The sequence below is a fragment of the Cervus canadensis genome, chromosome 13 (genome assembly GCF_019320065.1).
Source record: "Cervus canadensis isolate Bull #8, Minnesota chromosome 13, ASM1932006v1, whole genome shotgun sequence".
NCBI lineage: Eukaryota > Metazoa > Chordata > Mammalia > Artiodactyla > Cervidae > Cervus > Cervus canadensis.
The window spans coordinates 45,310,861-45,331,524 of NC_057398.1; the positions used below are offsets into that span (position 1 = coordinate 45,310,861).

The 20,664-nt window shown below is 42.3% G+C and overlaps 1 protein-coding gene across 11 annotated transcripts in view; it reads left to right on the top strand.

The window, feature by feature from the left end:
- SDCCAG8 (SHH signaling and ciliogenesis regulator SDCCAG8) overlaps positions 1 to 20,664 on the top strand; it is a 247,112-nt gene that overhangs the window by 59,935 nt on the left and 166,513 nt on the right. For all 11 annotated transcript variants that reach the window (XR_006272696.1, XM_043486065.1, XM_043486066.1 and 8 more), the window contains 2 exons: positions 1,859 to 1,997; positions 10,747 to 10,899. Coding sequence is in view for 10 of the 11 variants with exons in the window: in XM_043486065.1 (XP_043342000.1) it covers positions 1,859 to 1,997; positions 10,747 to 10,899 (292 nt within the window). In the remaining variant the exon portion in view is untranslated. The remainder of the gene's footprint in view (positions 1 to 1,858; positions 1,998 to 10,746; positions 10,900 to 20,664) is intronic.

Below are 20,664 nucleotides of genomic sequence, written 5' to 3' on the forward strand. Positions count from 1 at the left end.
AATATGACTGTTTTCCAAATACCACAAATAGTTTGAATTATTTTATTTTTAAGAAAATTTTTTAATCAAGGCATTGGTTAATTTTGAAAGTAATTCAAACTCAGAGATTTCATTTTTTAAGTTAGGACTCCTTAAAATTTACTCTTTGTTAATAGTTTACACAGTTGACTGTTTAGCAATAGTTCAGAACTTGGCAATGAAAAGGAAGCTACAGCAGTTACTTCAACTGAATTTGAAATCACAGTTTAAAACTTGAGCTCTTTAACAAAGCGTGGAATAGCATAAATAACAGTCCAACTTACTTTTTTTGTTTGTTTTGTGTTAATAGAAAGTTTCCCACCTCACTTTTGGGGGGATCTACTGATCATTTTTATCCAGTGGATGAGTTCCAGATATCCTGAAATCTTTTATGTGGAATTTGCTTAAATTAATCCATGAGATTGGAACCTTGCTGCCATTTTACATGCCAAAGCATTTTGACATTCAGTTCAGTTCTGTCCCCAAGAAATAGCTTAGCTTTATGAGAATCAGAGAAGGCAATGGCAACCCACTCCAGTACTCTTGCCTGGAAAATCCCATGGACAGAGGAGGCTGGTAGGCTGCAGTCCATGGGGCTGCCAAGAGTCGGACTCGACTGAGCAGCTTCAATTTCACTTTTCACTTTCATGCATTGGAGAAGAAAATGGCAACCCACTCCAGTGTTCTTGCCTGGAGAATCCCAGAGACGGCGGAGCCTGGTGGGCTGCCGTCTATGGGGTCACACAGAGTCGGGCATGACTGAAGTGACATAGCTATGAGAATTGCTGAGAAGGGGGTAGAGCCAGGCAATGATCAAGCCTAGGGGTGTAAGGTTTTGTAAAATAATGAGCATTATGTGTAATCAAGGCATTTGAGTAATCCAACAGTACTACCCATTGAAAGAAGAAATACTTTCATAAGTAGGTGAAAGTTTTTCATTCATAAGTGAAGCCGCTTAGTCATGTCCGACTCTTTGAGACTCTGTGGACTGAACCTACCAGGCTCCTCCGACCATGGAATTTTCCAGGCAAGAATACTGGAGTGGGTTGCCATTTCCTTCTCCAGGGAATCTTCCCAACCCATGGATCGGACCTGAGTCTTCTGAATTGCAGGCAAGTGCTTTACCATCTGAGCCACCAGGGAAGCCAAGAAGTGTCAAAAAGAGGGTTGTGAAGGAAGATGAAAAGAAAAAAAGACACGTTCGTTCTAGTAGAGCGGAGAGCCAGTAGTGTAAATGAAACCTCATTAGTCCCTTCTTACCGTGGTTACTTCTACTTTGAGGTACAATTCCCACCTTCCCTGATAGTTCAGTTGGTAAAGAATCCACCTGCACTGCAGGAGACCCCAGTTCAATTCCTGGGTGGGGAAGATCCACTGGAGAAGGGATAAGCTACCCACTCCAGTATTCTGGCCTGGAGAATTCAATGGACAGTATCGTCCAGTCCATAGGGTCACAGTCTAACGCAACTGAGCGACCTTCACACTTTCACTACTTTATTAGTTTTTTCTCCTTTTCTGCTGCCTACACTTAGATTTTTAGCTAATTTCCTCTTTTCTGGGCTTTCCTCTGCAGCCCTCAGTGTGCCATTCCTGTCCACAATGGGTTATTGCCCCACGCGGATGCAGTCCTGCCATGAATGCTCCCTGCTCTTCTGGCCATTCTGCCTGCCCCTCACCAAGTGAGGACAGAGGGTCTTTCTCTGGGGTGTGCTTGAACGTGTGCTGGGCTGGCCTGCCCTGGCTCTTCTTCTAATATATATCAATGTTTTTTTCTCCCTGCCTTATGAATACTTGACCATTTGATCATTTCTTGTTTTCAATGTTCTTTTTGTGCTGACAGAGAAAGAGATGACTTAATGTCTGCGCTAGTTTCCGTGAGGAACAGCTTGACAGAGGTGCAGCAAAGAGAAGCAAGTGCTTATGAGCAGGTGAAACAAGCTGTGAAGATGACTGAGGAAGCCAGTTTTGAAAAAACCAAGGCAAGTCTAATAAGATTAAAATGAAAGCATGCCTTAATTGCCTTTTTTTTCCCTTTTCTGAGTACTTATTTGGTTATTTTCCATAACTAAAATTTTTTTCCAAACACACAAAGTGGAAACCAGTTTGTTAGTGTTGAATTTCTAAATTAAACAAATTTGCTCTTTGGAGAATTCTTATTCCTCTGAAAATTCTCTTGCTATATCACTATTGAAAGAACAGTACAATGTAATATGGTACTTTGAGAGAGTTGGATGCTTAACCTTTTCATTTGCCAATAATTTTTAATGCTAAATGAAACTATTAACACCCATAGTGACCCATTTTGTATGTTCATATATGACTGAAGACACATGTTTTTTCTCTGTCCCTGGGAAATTTTGAGAACATTCAAATATACCACAATAATAATATACATGTACTTAATAGCATCTTTAGCTGTGAATTGGTATCCATTGTGTACTTAAGTCAAACACATTTAATGGTAATGATAACGTCAGTAATAGTTAACACAGTGATCAGGCAGTGTTCTAAGCACTTTGAATAGTAGGAGGTTACTGTTGATTCATTGCTGTTTGAGGCCACACCTTAAACCATTAAAGTTGCTGAGTGTTTTCTGTAGACACACTCGCCATACTTGAAGTACCTAGTAGCCACATGTAGCTGGTGATTACTGCATTAGTCAGTGTAATATAGGACATTTCCATTATCACGACAAATGCTCTTAGATGGCATTGGTCTAAGCCATATAGTAGCATCACTATTTTATTGGGCTAATCAATATTAATTATTAATATTAATTAATAATCAATTAATATTGATTAATATTAATCAATAATATTCATATTAAACTTCTCCTCAGTCATTGCCTTATCCATTTTTCTCTGTCCAGTTCATCTTTAACTCTTTCTAGACAATTTGACCTTCATAGTGCCCCTGTGCCTTTTGAAAGTAATGTTCATTCTGACCAAATACCCTAATATACTTTATTGTTTCTTCAAACACTCTTACTTCTTCATTTATAATGAACTCTAGCTGCCCCTTGCTGGTATTATGACCCTCAAAACCCCCAGTGGAGCCCTTTGCTGTTCATCTCATCTCGTTTGGCTATGATGGAGGAGGTTAGCATTCATATCACTCCATACTGCCATTTCCAGGCCTTTGTTATGGTTCAGTTCAGTTCAGTCACTCAGTCATGTCTGACTCTTTGCAACCCCATGAATCGCAGCCTCCCTGTCCATCACCAACTCCCAGAGTTTCCTCAAACTCATGTCCATTGAGTCGGTGATGCCATCCAGCCATCTCATCCTCTGTTGTCCCCTTCTCCTCGTGCCCCCAATCCCTCCCAGCATCAGGGTCTTTTCCAATGAGTCAACTCTTCGCATGAGGTGGCCAAAGTATTGGAGTTTCAGCTTCAGCATCAGTCCTTCCAATGAACACCCAGGACTGATCTCCTTTAGGATGGACTGGTTTGGATCTCCTTGCAGTCCAAGGGACTCTCAAGAGTCTTCTCCAACACCACAGTTCAAAAGCATCAATTCTTTGGCCCTCAGCTTTCTTCACAGTCCAACTCTCACATCCATACATGACCTCTGGAAAAACCATAGCCTTGACTAGATAGATGGACCTTTGTTGGCAACATAAAATGTCTCTGCTTTTTAATATGCTATCTAGATTGGTCATAACTTTCCTTCCAAGGAGTAAGCGTCTTTTAATTTCATGGCTGCAATCACCATCTGCAGTGATTTTGGAGCCCAAAAAAATAAAGTCTGACACTGCTTCCACTGTTTCCCCATCTATTTCCCATGAAGTGATGGGACCAAATGCTATGATCTTAGTTTTCTATGGTACCTACTCCTTATTCCTCTTGTTTTAAAAATAGGTTTTTTCTACTTTTATTACATATATATATATATATATATATATATATATATATATATATATATAACTTCTTTTGCCTGTGCTTGCTGTGGTGCACAGACTCTTTATTGTGGCTTATGGACCTCTCTAGTGGTGGTATGTGAGCTCTAGACTGGGTGGGCTTGGTAGTTGCAGCAGGCAGGCTTAATTGCAGTATGTGGGAATCTTAGTTCCCCGGCCAGGGATCAAACCCAGGCCCCCTGTATTGGGACCGTGGAGTCTTATCTACTAGACTACCAGGAAGTCCTGCTTAATTCCTCTTTGAAATTAGGTTACCACTTCTCTTTGAAATCATCGTTGATTCTCCTCTCTCTAATTTTAATTGACTTAAACACTCAATCTAGAAGATACTATTTGACACATTTTTTAAAAAATCATCCCTTTTATACTTGGATTTATAAAATAATTGTAAGATCTTTGACACTTTTTAACAACTTTAGCCTCTGACCCTTTTTTTCTCTTGTCTAAGTCCTTTCAGGCTAACATAATGAAAATACCTTAGACATGGTGGCTTAAACAACAAACATTTATTTCTCACAATTTTGGAAGTTCAAGATCGTGGCACCAACAGATTTGGTGTTTGGTCAGAGCTCACTTTCTGTCTTCTCACTATGTCTTCACATGGTGGAAGGGGCAAGAGAACTCTTTGGCATCTATTTTATAAGGGCACTAATTCCGTTCATGAGGATTCTGCTTTCATGACCTGATCACCTCCCATGGGGCCCACTATCTAAGTCCATCATATTAGGGTTAAGTTTCAACATATAAATTTTGGAAAAGCACAAACATTCAGTTCATAGCATCCTCCACTCTGTCTCTTTTCATCATTCTGAAAGGTTTCAACATCCATGCTATTAACATATGCAACATCTTAGTCCCAACACACTTTGTCTTCCTTAACTCTAAGATTTTTTTCTGTTCTGCAGTAACTCCCACATGAACTGAAGTGTCCATGAGATCTCAAACTCTAAAACTGATCTCTCTGACCAGAGCCTTTTCTCTTCCTCCCTATCTCAGTTAAATCTATTCAGTGTCCCCTTCTACCTCCTCTCATACCTCATTTTCTCTATTACCTCCAGGCTGGCCCTCTTCCCTTTCCATTTAGATGTGAATTTTACAATTTCAAGCTAAACTCATTATATTTACTCCATCAAGATAGCTGTGTTCTTTACCTACTGAATGGCACTTTTGTCCACTGTCATGTCCTAATTGGAAACCTGGATGTCATCCTCTCTTTTATACCTGGCTTCCAATCAATTACTAATTGCAAGTTTTTTTTTTTTAAGATCTATTTGTTGACTTTTTTACTTTCTTCATTTTCCCAACTTAGCACCTCACTCTCATAGCTGACCTCCTATAACTGAGATCACAACCAACTGACAAGAGGCTCTTCAAAAGTTATCATCCCGCAAATGTGTCTTCTCATTTTTTTCTTGCTTATCTGGTCCTCTTACTTTCCAAGATGAATCTCTCCCAGTTCTTGATATCTCCTACTCCCAAGGTTTCAGGGACCCTAAACAATTTGTTATCATATCTTTTTTATATCTTCCATCCTTCCTTCTCCATTGTTTTTACCTTTGTAGCTTTCCATTCACTTTTGAACACATTGCAGTCAAGCTTTCAACAAATTGTAGTCTGATTTCATACTACTGAATTGGTCACTTTATGGTCACCAGTCACTTCCTGATTGCTAAACCCAGTGACTTCATCTTAGTCCTCATTTGACTCAACTCTAGGAAGCCATTAATTGTCCTAGTATAACATCATCTTTTCTCCTTGATTAGTTTGGTATTTCATTCTGTGGGTCATCTTTGCATTGCTCTTCTCTACTCTTTCACATGCCTTTTAACTTGTTTTCCAGAAGCCTTGAATGCAGACATTCCTCATTTTGTTCCTAGACTTCCACCCATGTTGCCCTAATTTCCAGGACTTTGTGTCTTCCTCTCACTGAACACTCCCACATTGTGTCTTTAGCTCTAGCAGCTCCCCTGTGCCCCAGACCTACATTTCTAGCTGCTACTGGATCTCTTTATATGGACGATACGCTATTATCATCTAAAACTCCAATGTTAATTCTCTCCTCCTTACTGTCTGTCACGCCTTTTCTTTCTACAAATTTCCATATTATCTTCTTTCAGATAATGGTATTATCATCTTACCAACAGTTCTGGCCTAGATCATTTAAAATACCTTGGCTCCTCCCCATTTGTCACTCCCAATATCCAATCAGTTACCAAACTCGCACCTTCTCCTCAGAGACCCTCACTAAGTTATCCCTGCAGCTTCCATTCCCGTACCTTTGCCCTGGTTCAAGTCTTCACGTACTCTTATGCAGCCTATGTGGCCTGTTGGAATAACCTTCTGTTGGTCTCTCTCAGGTCTCTTTCAACCTCAGTATATCTTTCATTTTGCTGCCAAAGTCTTCCTAAATTGTAAATCTCCCTATTCGGGCAGCTCTCCCCTTGCAGTAGAATAAAAGACAAATCCTTAGCATAACCTTCCAGATCTTTCACAATGTGGTCCCACTCTAACTTTTCCAGCCTCATCTTTTACTACACGTTTCATATAACTTGTGCTGTTTCTGTAATGGGACCTATATCAACTCTTTCCATGAATTTGCTCATGTTGTACTTTTCTGCACTGTATTCATCTGTGAAATACCTATTCAATCTCTGAGAGTCATCTCAGGTGGCAATCTTCCCAAAAGTTTTTTCCAACCCCTTCTTGTTTGAATTAATCTCTTCCTTCTGTGTATTCCTAATGAGCTGTATATAGTTTTTGTGGCTGTGTACATAGTTCTCTCCGTGAAAAGACCTTAAAAACCAGGCCTGTGACATCTATCACTGTATTCTTCACAATGGCTATTTACATATTAATTGTACCATAAATGTTTGCTGAATTGAAATAAAGTTAGCTATTAACTTTAAGTACTAGTATGAATTTTTATAAATAATTTTTATGATTTAATATTTCAGTGCTTAATAACTAGAAAGCCTATAGTGTATCGTGAATCTGTTTTTCACTGAGTTAGTATTTATGCCAGGATTGATTTCTAAGCAGTTTACAAAATGCAGTGCAACTATAATAATCATCGTCAAGATATAGTAAAACATACTAGGAATTTTACTTTTTGAGAGTAAGAATCAAAACAGCATATATACTTTAATTTTAAAATCAACTATTTTATTACTGCGTTATGAAATAGTTACTTTGTTCTTATAGTTCCTTAACATTTGTTGCCATCTAGTGTTATATTTTGCATATTGCATGCTAAGTTAGTGGAAGCAATTACATTTCGTAAATATTATATCAAACAGAGTTCCACGGAACTCTGCTCAATGTTATGTGGTAGCCTAGATGGGAAGGGAGTTTGAGGGAGAATGGGCATGTGAATATATATGGCTGAGTCCCTTCACTGTTCACCTGAAGCTATTAGAACATTGTTAATCAGCTATACCTCAATACAAAATAAAAAGTTTTAAAAAAGGCAAATACCATATGATGTCACTTGTATGTGGAATCTAAAACATGACACAAATGAACTTATCTATGAAACAGAAATAGACTCGCAGACACAGACTAGTTTGCCTGAAAACTAGTGAATGTGAATAAAGGATGTATGTGTGTCTATATATTTGTTATTGTTGTTGTTGTTTAGTCGCTAAGTTGTGTCAGATTCTTTGCAACCCCATGGACTGCAGCACACCAGACTTCCCTGTCCTTCACTATCTCCCAGAGTTTGTGTCTATATATATATAAAGGGCTTCCCCCGGTAGGAAGTGACTCAGTGGTAAAGAATCCACCTGCAATGCAGGAGCCTCAGAAGATGGAGGTTCAATCCCTGGGTTGGAAGATCCTCTGGAGGAGGGCATGGTACCCACTCCAGTAGTCTTGCCTGGAGACTCCCCGTGGACAGAGGAGCCTGGCAGGCTACAGTCTACGGGGCCGCAGAGTCAGACACGACTGAAGTGACTTAGCATGCACACAGGTTTCCCATCTAGGTCACTGCATTTTAGGTCATTTTTAACAAAAACTGAAATAAGGTGCATTAGCCTTTATTTGAATTTTGAATACCTCAAACCAAGGGGGCAAAAGGAAGAAGGTTGTCTAAGTCCCCAACTCCCCAAGACCTACAGCCATTTCCACCAAGAAAGGGGTTGTGCTCAGGGAAAAGAAGGAGCCACGACCTTGGGGACTACTAGGAGAAATGACAGCTGCAGATCCCAAATTAACATGGTCACCTGTGAAGATCTATCAGTTAATTGTAGGTGGCCATTCCTTGACTTAGTCATTGAGGATTCAGTTATATGCCTTTACTAAATGGTTATATAGAGAATAATCAGGGAGTACTGAATCATCTGGGATTCTGAAAAATAGGAGCGGAGTCTTAGAATTTAAAGACAAAGCTTTAATGGAAAGAAAAAAGTGAAAGTGAAAGTCACTCAATTGTGTCTGACTCTTTCCATGGACTCTATAGAGTCCATGGAATTCTCCAGGCCAGAATGGTGGAGTGGGTAGCCTTTCCCTTCTCCAGGGGATCTTCTCAACCCAGAGACCCAACCCAGGTCTCCCACATTGCAGGCAGATTCTTTACCAGCTGAGCCACAAGGGAAGCCCAAGAACACTGGAGTGGGTAACTATCCCTTCTCCAGGGGGTCTTCCCGACCCAGGAATCGAACCAGGGTCTCCTGCATTGCAGGCAGATTCTTTACCAACTGCGGGAAGCCCTAATGGAAAGAATGTATACATATTTGTTTAGTAGAACTAAATCTTGTATATGAGGTCTGTTGTAAGATTAAATAACTTTTCTAATTCCAAGTGTTAGTTAATATTTCCTTCACTGTGACCAGGAATATATATTAAAATGAAAACAGTAAAACTAAAAGCTATTTTTATATGGGATTACTGGTTACAAACCAAGAGTGATCAATATCCAGTTTTTAACCTACTACTTTTATTCAGTGTTTCATTACTGCTTTCATACTCATCATCACCTCTCAGTGGTAGCTACTTCTCATAGAAGGCCATCCACAAAACCAAGTCTTCAGCAACATATTTTGTTTATGTGATTTATAGCTTCTCACTTGTGCTTATATCATTTTGGCTCACTTTCGCTTATATCATTTTGGCACTAGGCCTTTTACCTGCCAGGATCATTTACTGTTCCTTGTTGCTGAACTGATTAAATTCTTTGAATTGACTCTTTCGTTGTTCTTCATGTTAGCCTGATCTTCAGCAGTTCCTTCCACTGTTCTTGTACCTATTAAGGTTGATTCCTGAGTTCTTATTCAATGAAAAGCCTTCTGATTAGATATACTAGTTTATATTCTATAATCATTTTATTCTTTCATGATAGTCATGTGCCAGTGAACCTTATGAATGCTTTTATTAGGTTCTTATAAAATACTTTACACCAGAGCAATTGTTTTCCAAAGCACAAAAATCTCTAATTAGTAATATTTCAAGCTCCAATGGTTTAAATTATATAAAAATTATGCTTTTCCATTTCCTTTAAAATCTAATGTAAAATTTTATCTTCCAAACATTTTCAACTAGAATTGGATTTGGGACTAACTCCCTAGGAGAATCTTTTTTTTTAGGCATTGTGTTTGCTTATCAATTAATCTGAGACAATTGCATTTTATCCTCATATTTTATGCCTAGGAGTATAGAACATTTTCAGAAGAGCTTGAAAGAAGTTAGAGTTTAATGAGTTCTCCTAAGTATTTATTTTCTGTATTTACTATAGCTTTCACCAGAGGGAAGCATAGCAATGCATAAAACTTTGCAGTGCTTACTGAGACTACTTCCAGCTCCATTAACAATGACTGTGACTATCAAATTATAAGCATACAGTATATAAGTCATATAAGGCTTCAGTTTCTTTCTCTCAATTCAAGGGAACAACATAGAGGTTGAGAGAGGAGGATATTGGGAGGAGACATGGGATAAGACTAAGAAACCCTAGTATGACTTAGATTTTTCTGTTAATAAGTCAAGCACCTTAATTGTATTTTTTTTTCTCTTGAGAGTTTTAATTCAATTTTTTATTGAGTGTTATACATAAAGATATTCTGAATATAGCCAAAAGGAAATTAGAGAGTTCTTATTTCTGGAAACACAGAATTTAGTATAAATTCTGGAAATTTAGTCTAAAGGATAATTACCAACTTTTAAATTGCCAAAATGAAATGAGACTTCTCATTTTATAAAACTAGGTAGTAAAGGCTGTTTTGAGTCTTTCCTTACTGAAATTTGATTATTACCTAATTTTTACTTTAGCTATGTGTGTAAGGAGAGTGAACCAAATCTTATCTTACTTATATTTAAGGAAATTTGATTACTGTGTGTTAAATAATAGATGCCTTTAGGTAATGACAAACACATCTCATCTTAAAATTTTGATATTTATCATTTAAAGTGCAAATAATTTTTAACCATGTCCAAATGAAAAATCAGTTAAATTAGATACTTATGTATTTCTTACAGTATAAAAATGATATATAATTGAAGATACTAGAACATTTTCTGATCCCCTTTTATAAAATTCAAACTCCTCTGTGGCCTTTATCATGGTTTGTTGCTTGGATTTTCTTAGTTGATTAGTTAATATAGCCTTAATTGTGAAAACAAATATGTGAATAACTGTAACTTTTGAATATATGTAATATTTGAATCACCAAGTAGTATTGACAAATACAAAAATATTCTTTTCTTTGACTTTACATTAAGTTGTAACTATTTTAAATATTATTAAAGTTCAATTGTCTCATTTCCCCCATATTTCTTCTAAATTCTATGGTTCCATTTCACTGTGTCTTATTCTGGCAGGCTTTGATCCAATGCGAACAGTTGAAAAATGAGCTGGAGAGGCAGACAGACCGACTTGAGAAAGAACTTGCATCTCAGCAAGAAAAAAGAGCCTTTGAGAAAGAGATGTTGAAAAAAGAAATAACAAAAGAAAGAGAAGACATGGGCTCAAAGGTACTTAAGAGTTCAATTTGTTATCCACATTGCAGAGGAAGTGTTTTTGTGACGTAATTGATGAGTCTGCAGTCTGCAATTCTTGAATGATCTTTAAATGTTTAAATATTTTAAGTATTCAAGTTGCTTATTAATTAGAGTTCATAAAATTTTTCTATTCTCAATGTATTTCTCAATAAAAGTTATATTCTCTGACCTTTCCAAAGAAAATAAGTAGATTTCATGATAGGAAATTGTGAAATATACTCTAATGCTGCCATTCTGTTTGAGTCCCTCTCCGTTTGTCAGAGGAGAGCAGGTATTCTGCAGATATCCATATTTTAGTTCAACCTTGGTTAAATTAAGGAGAGATTACCCTTTCATTTCGTCCCCCCACTCCCAAATTAGACATTAAGAAGATAAAACACTTGTAAGAAACCAAGTAGCCAAAAACAGTGATGATACGCTTTGTATAAAATAGGTTCTGACAAATTACAAAAAAAATGAGATGGTCGGATAGCATCACCAAGCTGATGGACATGAATTTGAGCATGCTTCGGGAGTTGGAAATGGACAGGGAAGCCTGGCGTGCTGCAGTCCACAGGGTCGCAAAGAGTCAGACACTATTGAGTGACTGAAATGAACTGAACTGAACAAATTACATGATGAATAAGTGGAAGAGGAAAATTAGAGGCAAAAGGAACAGATAATATGAGATGGGCAGTGTTTGAAAAACAGTAACAAACTGGAATATAGAGTTCAGTGGAATCTAGTTTTAAAATTGCTATTAATTGCTATAGTAGAGCAAAACTGAGCAAGATGTGGTCCTTGAAGTAACCCAAACAATGGTTATATGTTCTGTTTGTTCAAAGCAGTCTCACACCTTATACTGTAAGTGCTGTCTTATAATATTCCAAGATTTGAAAATTAACTCATTCAGCAAATATCTACTGATTATCTGCTGTATGCACAGCAATGTGTAAGCCTGAAGCTATATAAAAAGAAAAATCACAAATTCTGCCCAGTGAGTTTTAAGTCATACAAGTATGTGAGGCAATGTAAACTCCCTTGTTTTCTTATCCTTTTTTTAAAAAAATTGTGCCTATCAAAACTTAACTTACAGGTCAGTCTATTGTAGCCACCTGTTCTGGGAAACAAACTCACTCGGAAGTGCAGTTTATTACACAGGCGGGCCCAAGGCAGAGTCTCCTCTTAGCCAAGGACCCCAACCAGCATTTGTGAAAATCTTTTATACCCCATGTGCACGTGTCCAAACCCACCACCCCAAATTCCTTGAGAGTTACATTAACTAAGGAAGGGTAAATACAATCCCAATAACCCCATCACTCATGTGCCATGTGCTCAGACAGTTAAACAATTAGCCAATAATCAATAAGCACGAGGTTACACTCCAATAGGTACAGAAAAATTTATGGCCTGTCTGGAGGAAGGGGTGATTAGTGTATGTTCTCTTAGGCGATGAGTAACCTGGATATGATCTTCAAGATTCCCCTGTCCGGAGGGAGACTTTTCCTTCTGTTGTCATTTCCATAGACACTCAACGCAGAGGTCAGAGTCCATTGGAGAGGTAGCCGAGCATGATCAGCATGAACAGGCCTAAGATGGAGTCCAGGCCCTATGAATTCCTTCTTCATTACCCCCTCTTGATGCTCCTAGTTTCTGTAACGAGCATCATTTATTGTGATATATTGTACCCTAGCCCTCCCGCTACCCACATGAGAGAACACTATCAACCTCTGGGTTACAAAATTCACAAGGCAGGGCCTTGTAAGAGGCCCTTGTAAGAGGCAGGGCCCACAAAGCAGTATGATTAGAACGGTTATGACAACAGTAGGAATAGTTTTCCACCAGTCTCCCTTTACCCAGGATAGGACCTAAGTCCAAAAGGGAATATTTTCATTAGACATGGCTTTCACTTGATTTTGCATATCCTCCAAGGCAGTAGATACATTTCCAGATAGGTCAGGGATGTATACACAACATTTGGCTCTAATTATTGTGCAAGTCCCTCCCCTGGGCTGCTGTGAGTATGTCTAATGCCATCCTATTTTGAATTACTGCCTTCCTCATCTGAATTTGTTCTTCGTTCAAGGCTTGAATGGCTTTTGTACTGTCTAAGAGGGCCTGTTTAGTGAAATTAGTTAAGGCCTCTACCTTAACCATGATATCCGTTGTCCCTATAGAGGGTACAAACAAGGCAGCAAGATAGTCATACCATTGGAACACAGTTCGTGTCCGTCTTGCATGCAGATAGGGCAGGTTTACTGGAGGTTGGTGTAGGCTAGGCTTAATACTGCCATGGGCGAAAGCAAATCCTAGTGTGCAACGCCTTACCCAGCCAACTGGTAACCATGGCCATAAGTTAAGCCCACAGAGCCACTGGGTCCCACTGGGGGCTACCCAGCGGATTCCGGGATTATATTTCCAGTCGGAACCGGGCCACTGAACAGATCGATTGGGGTGATAGGTAACTTCAAAGATTTGTTTACATTGTTCAGGGGACAAATAACCCATATATTTTAATTCTTTCGGGCCTAAGGGGTGGTCTCCAAATCCAACTTTGTGTTCTTTTTGTTCCCAGCAAATAGTAGCAGGAGTAATCAACTGTCCTTTCTCAGGAGTCATCAGAAATATTCATCCCAGACCTGGTAGTATTGCTCAAGGTACCAGGAGGCGTGTCCCTCTTTTGTAAGGGAGCCACTCTCCTTTTTATTTTTCGTATATGAGGTATAAGCCCTTGTTACCTCCATAAGACTAGTGTTCATGTTAAATGTAACCCTATGTCCCCAGCCCATTGATGGCTTTTTCTTACATCAGGAGAGCAAAGAAAGGTTATGATTGGTGAGAAAAAGGAACGTTCCTTTCTGTTGTTCCAAGAAGGAGCACAAATGGTATAAAGTCCCCATAACGGAGTGGCGATACCCACCATGGGAGTCTGTCCATTACTGACAGGGGCGTAGCCCCACATACCCAACAGTTGGAGGAGTTGTGGAAGTCCATGTAAGAATGTGCCCATGAGATGAAGACGTTGTCCTGTGCAGGAACAGTGGTCAGGTTCAGAATTGTGTTGGTGAGGCCGAGTAGTAGGAGTCGTTTACCCAGCTCCATACTAGAGAGGGCTTATCCAGGACCTCATTTTCTTCTTCCTCTTCAGAATGATCTTGGTTTCCCGTGGGTCGGTGGGGTCCTTCTGGGTGGTCCACTCGGCGTCTTCCGGGTCAGCGTGGTATGCCTTCTTCCCTCTGGTGTGATGGATCCCAGGGGCAATGCCTGCAACTTTAACTGCAGTAGGGGTGGTTAAAACAACAGTATATGGACCTTTCCATCGGGGGGCTAGGGAGTCATGTTTCCAGTCTTTCACCCATACCTGGTCCCCTGGTATAACTCATGCACTTGCTCCCCCAAGGGGAACGGTATTCTTTCTTGCACAAACCTAGTTACTTGATTAATTACCTTACCTAGTTGTTCCATCTGCTGTGATATCCCGTCTCCTCTTACCTGAAGTATATCAGTTGTTACCTGTCTTATTATGGGAAGAGGCCTCCCATACACAATTTTGTAGGGAGAGTAGCCATGGGACCGTGGGGTAAATCCACCCAGGAACAGTCAGTCTCTATAATCCATTTAGAAAGTATCTCCTTTAGTGTCTGGTTAGTTCGTTCTACCATTCCAGAGCTCTGAGGCCAGTAGGCAGTGTGTAACTTCCATTTTATATTCATGGCCTTACTTACTTGTTGTATCAAATCTGATATGAAGGCTGGGCTGTTATCTGATCCTATGCTGGTGGGGAATCCAAATTGAGGAACTATTTCCCTAAGCAGGCTCCGAGCCACTTCTGATGCTCTTTCAGTTCGGGTGGGGAAGCCCTCCACCCATCCTGAGAATGTACATACTAAGACCAACAGGTAACGAAAATGGCGATGTGGTTTCATCTCAGTGAAGTCCACTTCCAGATGTTCGAAGGGAAGGGTTCCTTTTAGTTGGATACCTGGGGGTTTTGACCTGCACCCTGGAACAGCGTTAATCTGAGAGCAGGCGTTGCAATTTTGGAATTCCATTCTACATAGAGAAGAGAGGTGAGGAACCAGAAAATACCTTTGGATCAATTCCTCCAATTTGTCATGTCCTAGGTGAGTCATACGATGAGCTTGGCTCACCAGAGAGGGGGCCATATCTTTGGGCACTAGTAGCCTACCACCTGGTAGCTCCCACCATCCTTTCTCTGTTTTGGTGGCTCCCTCCGCTTCAGCTAGTTGGTTTTGAGCCTCGGTGTTTGTTGAGGAGTCTAGGGCCAGCTCAGGTAGCTCAGCTAGGACAAATGTTCTCATGGGGATTTCCCCAGATTCCTTTCTGTCCTCGGCTGCCTGTCTGGTGGTCTCATCAGCCAGCCTATTTCCTCGAGCCTGTGGGGTGTCTTCCTTCTGGTGCCCACGGCAATGCATGACTGCTACCTCTGTGGGACTCCAGACAGCATCTAGGAGGGTCAGGATCTCCTCCTTATTCTTAATGTCCTTTCCATTGGCTGTTAGAAGGCCTCTCTCCCGGTATAGCGCCCCATGTACGTGGTGTGTAGCAAAAGCATACCGGGAATTGGTGTAGACGTTTACTCTCTTGCCCTTTGACAACTGCAGTGCCCGGACTAAGGCCCATAGCTCTGCTCGTTGGGCTGACCAGTGCTGTGTTAAGGGGCCGGCCTCGATAACAGTCCTCTCTGTGACTACAGCATAGCCTGACAGTCGCTGTCCTAGCTTTACCAGGCTGGTGCCAGCAGTATACAGAGTCCAGTCAGGATTTGAAATTGGCCTGTCTTGGAGCTCTGGACGGCTAGCATAGACCTCCTATAAGACTTCCTTGCAATCATGAGTAGGTCCTCCTTCTCCCTTTGGGAGAAGCGTTGCCAGGTTTAAACCCTGGCAAGGCTCGATACAGAGGTTGGGGTTTTCACATAGCAGTCCCTGGTATTGAATAATCTGGGGATTTGACAGCCATTTGTGGGGGTCTCCTTGAAGGAGGGTGTTGACTTCATGTGGGACCTTTACGATTAGATCCTGGCCGAAAGTCAACTTTGTGGCTTCACGTACCAGTAAGGTGACCGCGGCCACTGCCCGCAGACAGCTAGGCCACCCGGTGGCAACATTATCAAGTCGCTTTGAAAGATGAGCTATTGGCCTGTCCGATGTTCCCAAGGTTTGAGTCAAAACCCCCATGGCTGTTTTATCTTTCTTCGTCACATATAAGGTGAATGGTTTGGTGAGGTCTGGCAATCCCAAGGTGGGGGCAGAGGTGATTGCTAGTCTTAACTCCTCAAAGGCTTTCTGCTGTTTCTCAGTCCAGTTTACTGGATTCTCTTCAGGCCCTATCAGGAGCTCAAATAGAGGCTGGGCTATTTGAGAATACCTTGGAATCCAAATCCTGCAGAATCCCGTGGCCCCTAGGAACTCCCTGACTTGCCGCCGAGTCTTAGGCATGGGGAGCCTCAGAATTACTTCTTTTCTAGATTGGTCTAGCAACCTTGTGCCTTCCCTTAAGACAAACCCCAAATACCTTACCTCCTCGTTGCAGATTTGTGCTTTTTTCCTCAACACTCGGTATCCCGCCTCTGCCAGCAATTGGAGGAGTGCTTGGGTCCCTTTCCAGCATTCTTCCCAGGTCTCAGCGGCCAGCAATAGGTCATCCACATATTGCAGGAGCCAACATCCATACCTTTCAGGCTAGAAAGCTTCCAAGTCCGAGGCCAAGGCTTCTCCAAAGATGGTTGGGGCGTTTTTGAACCCTTGCGGGAGGTGGGTCCAGGTGAGCTGCTGCTTATTGCCTCCGATGGGGTCCTCCCATTCAAAGGCAAAGATGGATTTTGACGCAGGTGCTAGGCGTATACAAAAAAAGGCATCTTTGAGGTCCAAGCAAGTATAGATCCTTGTCTTATGTGGGAAGAGGCTAAGCAAGGTATAGGGGTTTGGGATAGTCAGGTGCAGAGTTACACTGGCCTGATTGACCAATCTGAGATCCTGTACAGGCCTATAGTCTTGTCCTCCTTCCTTCTTACCGGCAAGATTGGTATGTTCCAGGGTGATTGACATTCCACCAGGATGCCTGCCTGCTTTAGCCTATTGATGTGAGGCAGAATCCCAATCCAGGCTTCTGTGGGTATTGGGTATTGACGCTTTCTCACCAGGGTGGCGCCTGGTTTGAGTTCTATTATTATGGGGGCTTGGTGTCTGGCTAGCCCAGGGGGGTTATCTTCAGCCCAGACCTCAGGGAACAGCTGAGTTAGCCTTTTCTCCAACTCTTTTGCCTTGTCTTGTCTATCTCCAGGGGGCTCCTGTAACCTCCATTCGTCTTGAGGGGGCACAGAGAGGGAGAGTAAGTAGGTTGTTGTGCCCACCCGAAAAGTGGGCCTCTCTTCAGGAGAGAAAGTCACTTGTGCTCCCAGCTTGGAGAGTAAGTCCCTCCCCAGCAGGGGTACTGGGCACTCAGGGATGTAGAGGAACTCATGAGTCACTTGGTGACCCCCCATCTGACATTTCCTGGGCTGGCAAAACAACTTAACCATTTCTTCTCCCGAAACCCCAGTTACAGTGGCAGTCCCTTTAGACAGAGGTGCCACAGGCTTAGTTACCACAGACAATTCTGCTCCGGTGTCCACCATAAAGTCAATGTCTTGGTCCCCAATTTTTAAAGTTACCATGGGCTCTCGGGGACCTGATGTCTTTGAGACCCGGCATCCCTATTCAGTCTCTGTATTAGTGAGTTCTGCAACTGGGAGGGATTTATTCTCCCTTCTTCCTTCTGGGCACTCATTCTTCCAATGACCAAACTCACAGCATCGGGCGCATTGATTTGGCTGTAATGGAGCCCAAGGCCTCCGTTGGGACCGGTTGGAGGGCTGTCCTGACCTTTAGGCTGGGGGGGGGTTTCTTTCCTTTGGCGGTGGAAAAGTCTTTGGAAGACTTTCCAAGCGCGCAGCCAACATTGCAAACCTCTCGTCTGTTCTCCTCTGCTCATCTTTATACCTTTTCTCATATTTCTTTTCTTTTTCCGTGTCCCTATTCCAGAACACCTTATCTGCTATTTCAATCAGCTGATAACTAGACATGGAGAGAACTCCCTCGGTCTTTTGAAGCTTTCGTTTTATGTCAGGAAATGCTTGTGAGATAAATGACGAATTGATAACGATTTGGGAGCCCGTAGCTTCTGGATCTATGGATGTATAGAGTCTGTAGGCCTCACAAAGTCTCTTGTAAAATTCAGAAGGTGACTCATTCTCCTACTGAGCTATTCTGGCCGGTTTTGACATGTCCATCAGCCTCCGGGCTCTGCTTTTAAGTCCTTGTATAATCGCTGTCCGGTATCTTGTCTAATTGGATTTTCCCCTCCTCTGTATTGTAGTCCCAGTTAGGTCTGTCAGTGGGAAAGGCTTGCTCTATCCACCTCTCTGGGTTAGCAGTGCCCTCAGGAACCATCTCCTGTAACCACTTCCTCACCTCAGTGTTGAGCCTTTATCTCTCTTCTGTACTGAAGAGGGATGCTAGTAATTGCATTATATCGTCCCAGGTTGGTCGATGGGTGCGGAAAATAGTCTCTATTAGTCTAGTCATGCCCTGGGGTTCTACCGAGTAAGAGGGAGTGTGTTTTTGCCAGTTCAGTATGTCGGTTGATGAAAAGGGCTGATAGTAATAGGCTACAGGAGCTTGGTAATAATTACTGTCTTCCCCTATCATTGGAGGTTGCTGGACTTCTCTAAGAGGCATCTGCAAGGATATTCTTTCCTCTGGCTCTTTGGCAGAGCGGAGCCTTTGTTTAATTCCAGTGGTTCATCCCCCTTGTCCCGGAGTACTTACTGGGAGTGGAAGGTAGAGTTTAGGGAATGTAGTGGCAGCATCCAGGTTGGTAGAGTCCGGTGGGCTCATTGTCCCTCCAGTTTAGGCTGGAGCCTGCCGGGGGGGTAGCTCTACAACCTGTGGAGCTGTCAGGACCGTTGAGGAACCCGGGAGGCTTACCAGTCTCGGGCTGGTTCCTCCGGTTGGGCCTCTAGTGGCCGTGGTGTTACTAGCTGGTGGAACCATCATCCAATACGGCGGTGGGGGAAGTTCATCTCCTTCAGGGTCCTGTAAAATTTCGTTCTCATCCTTGGTTACCTTTTGGGCCATCAAGATTTTTCCTCCCCCACCATGGGCAAAAAAACGGGCCCATTTGGGGGGTCTTGGACTATTCCCAGCCAAGAGTCTATGTACGGGAACTGATCGGGGTGTCCAGGCTTTCCCATAACTATAGCGTAGCCTGCCTTTATGAGATTTAAGTCCATAGTTCCCTCCGGTGGCCAGCCAACCCCCATTGAAGGCCATTCGACTTCACAAAGGGTGCGGAGCTGGCCGAGTGTCATTTTCCTCCCATAGTCTCCATCAAATCCTTTCTTAAAATTCTTAATCATATTCTCCAATACAGTGGCCTTAGTTTTAGATTCGTTTCCTCCCATTTTCTTACCTCTGGATTCCCACATCCCAGGGCCTTCCCGAGAAGCCAATCTACCTGTTTCCACTGGTAGGGGAGATGATGGGTCACACAGCAGATGGGTACCTCCTGGGGGAGGGCAGAATAGGAGCACACAGCATGTTTCCTAAGACAGTGTGGACACACCTCCTGACTGGCTTTCTTAAACCCTAAGTTCCCTTTCTTTATCCCTGGCACGGCCTTCGACCTGAGTGCCAAGCAGCTATTGTCGCCAACCTAAACCAGTTTCCTATGCGGCTCCCTTCTGGTCCCTCCCAGGGTGGTGATCAGACCCCCTCTTCCACCCTACCAGGTGGGCTCCTCCTCACCTGAGCACTCAGTTCCCTTGCTGCCATTCACTACCTGCCAAAGCGAAGAAACCGGGCATTGAAAGGCTGAATTCTTCCAGAGGGGCAAAGCGCCTTCCCCCCTCTAGGAGATTTAAGCCACAAAGCCTCGGGGTGGCCTCAAATGAGACCCATCTCCTCAAAGTGAGAAGTTTTCCAGCCCATGCACCAAATGTTGTAGCCACGCATTCTGGGAAACAAACTCACTCAGAAGGGCATTGCAGATAGTGAAGTGCAGTTTATTACACTGGCAGGCCCAAGGCAGAGTCTCCTCTTAGCCAAGGACCCCAACCAGCATTTGCGAAAATCTTTTATACTCCATGTGCACGTGTCCAAACCCACCACCCCAAATTCCTTGAGAGTTACATTAACTAAGGAAGGGTAAATACAATCCCAATAACCCCATCACTCATGTGCCATGTGCTCAGACAGTTAAACAATTAGCCAATAACCAATAAGCACGAGGTTACACTCCAATAGGTACAGAAAAATTTATGGCCTGTCTGGAGGAAGGGGTGATTAGTGTATGTTCTCTTAGGCGATGAGTAACCTGGATATGATCTTCAAGATTCCCCTGTCCGGAGGGAGACTTTTCCTTCTGTTGTCATTTCCATAGACAGAGGTCAGAGGTCAGAGTCCATTGGAGAGGTAGCCGAGCATGATCAGCATGAACAGGCCTAAGATGGATTCCAGGCCCTATGAATTCCTTCTTCAAGTCTAACTGTCTACCGTCTATGACTTGGATTGATGATCTCAGCTGGTGAAGAAAAATGCTACAATCTTGCAGATGACACCACCATACCCTTATGGTCTTTGGTGTCCATGGTTCTTTTGGTGCTTTCTAGCAGTCCCCCTGTACATTCCTCTCTCTCTTGTTCATTCAGGGATTCAACAGATACTAAGTGGAGGTCCTGGGGATGTCATCATCACA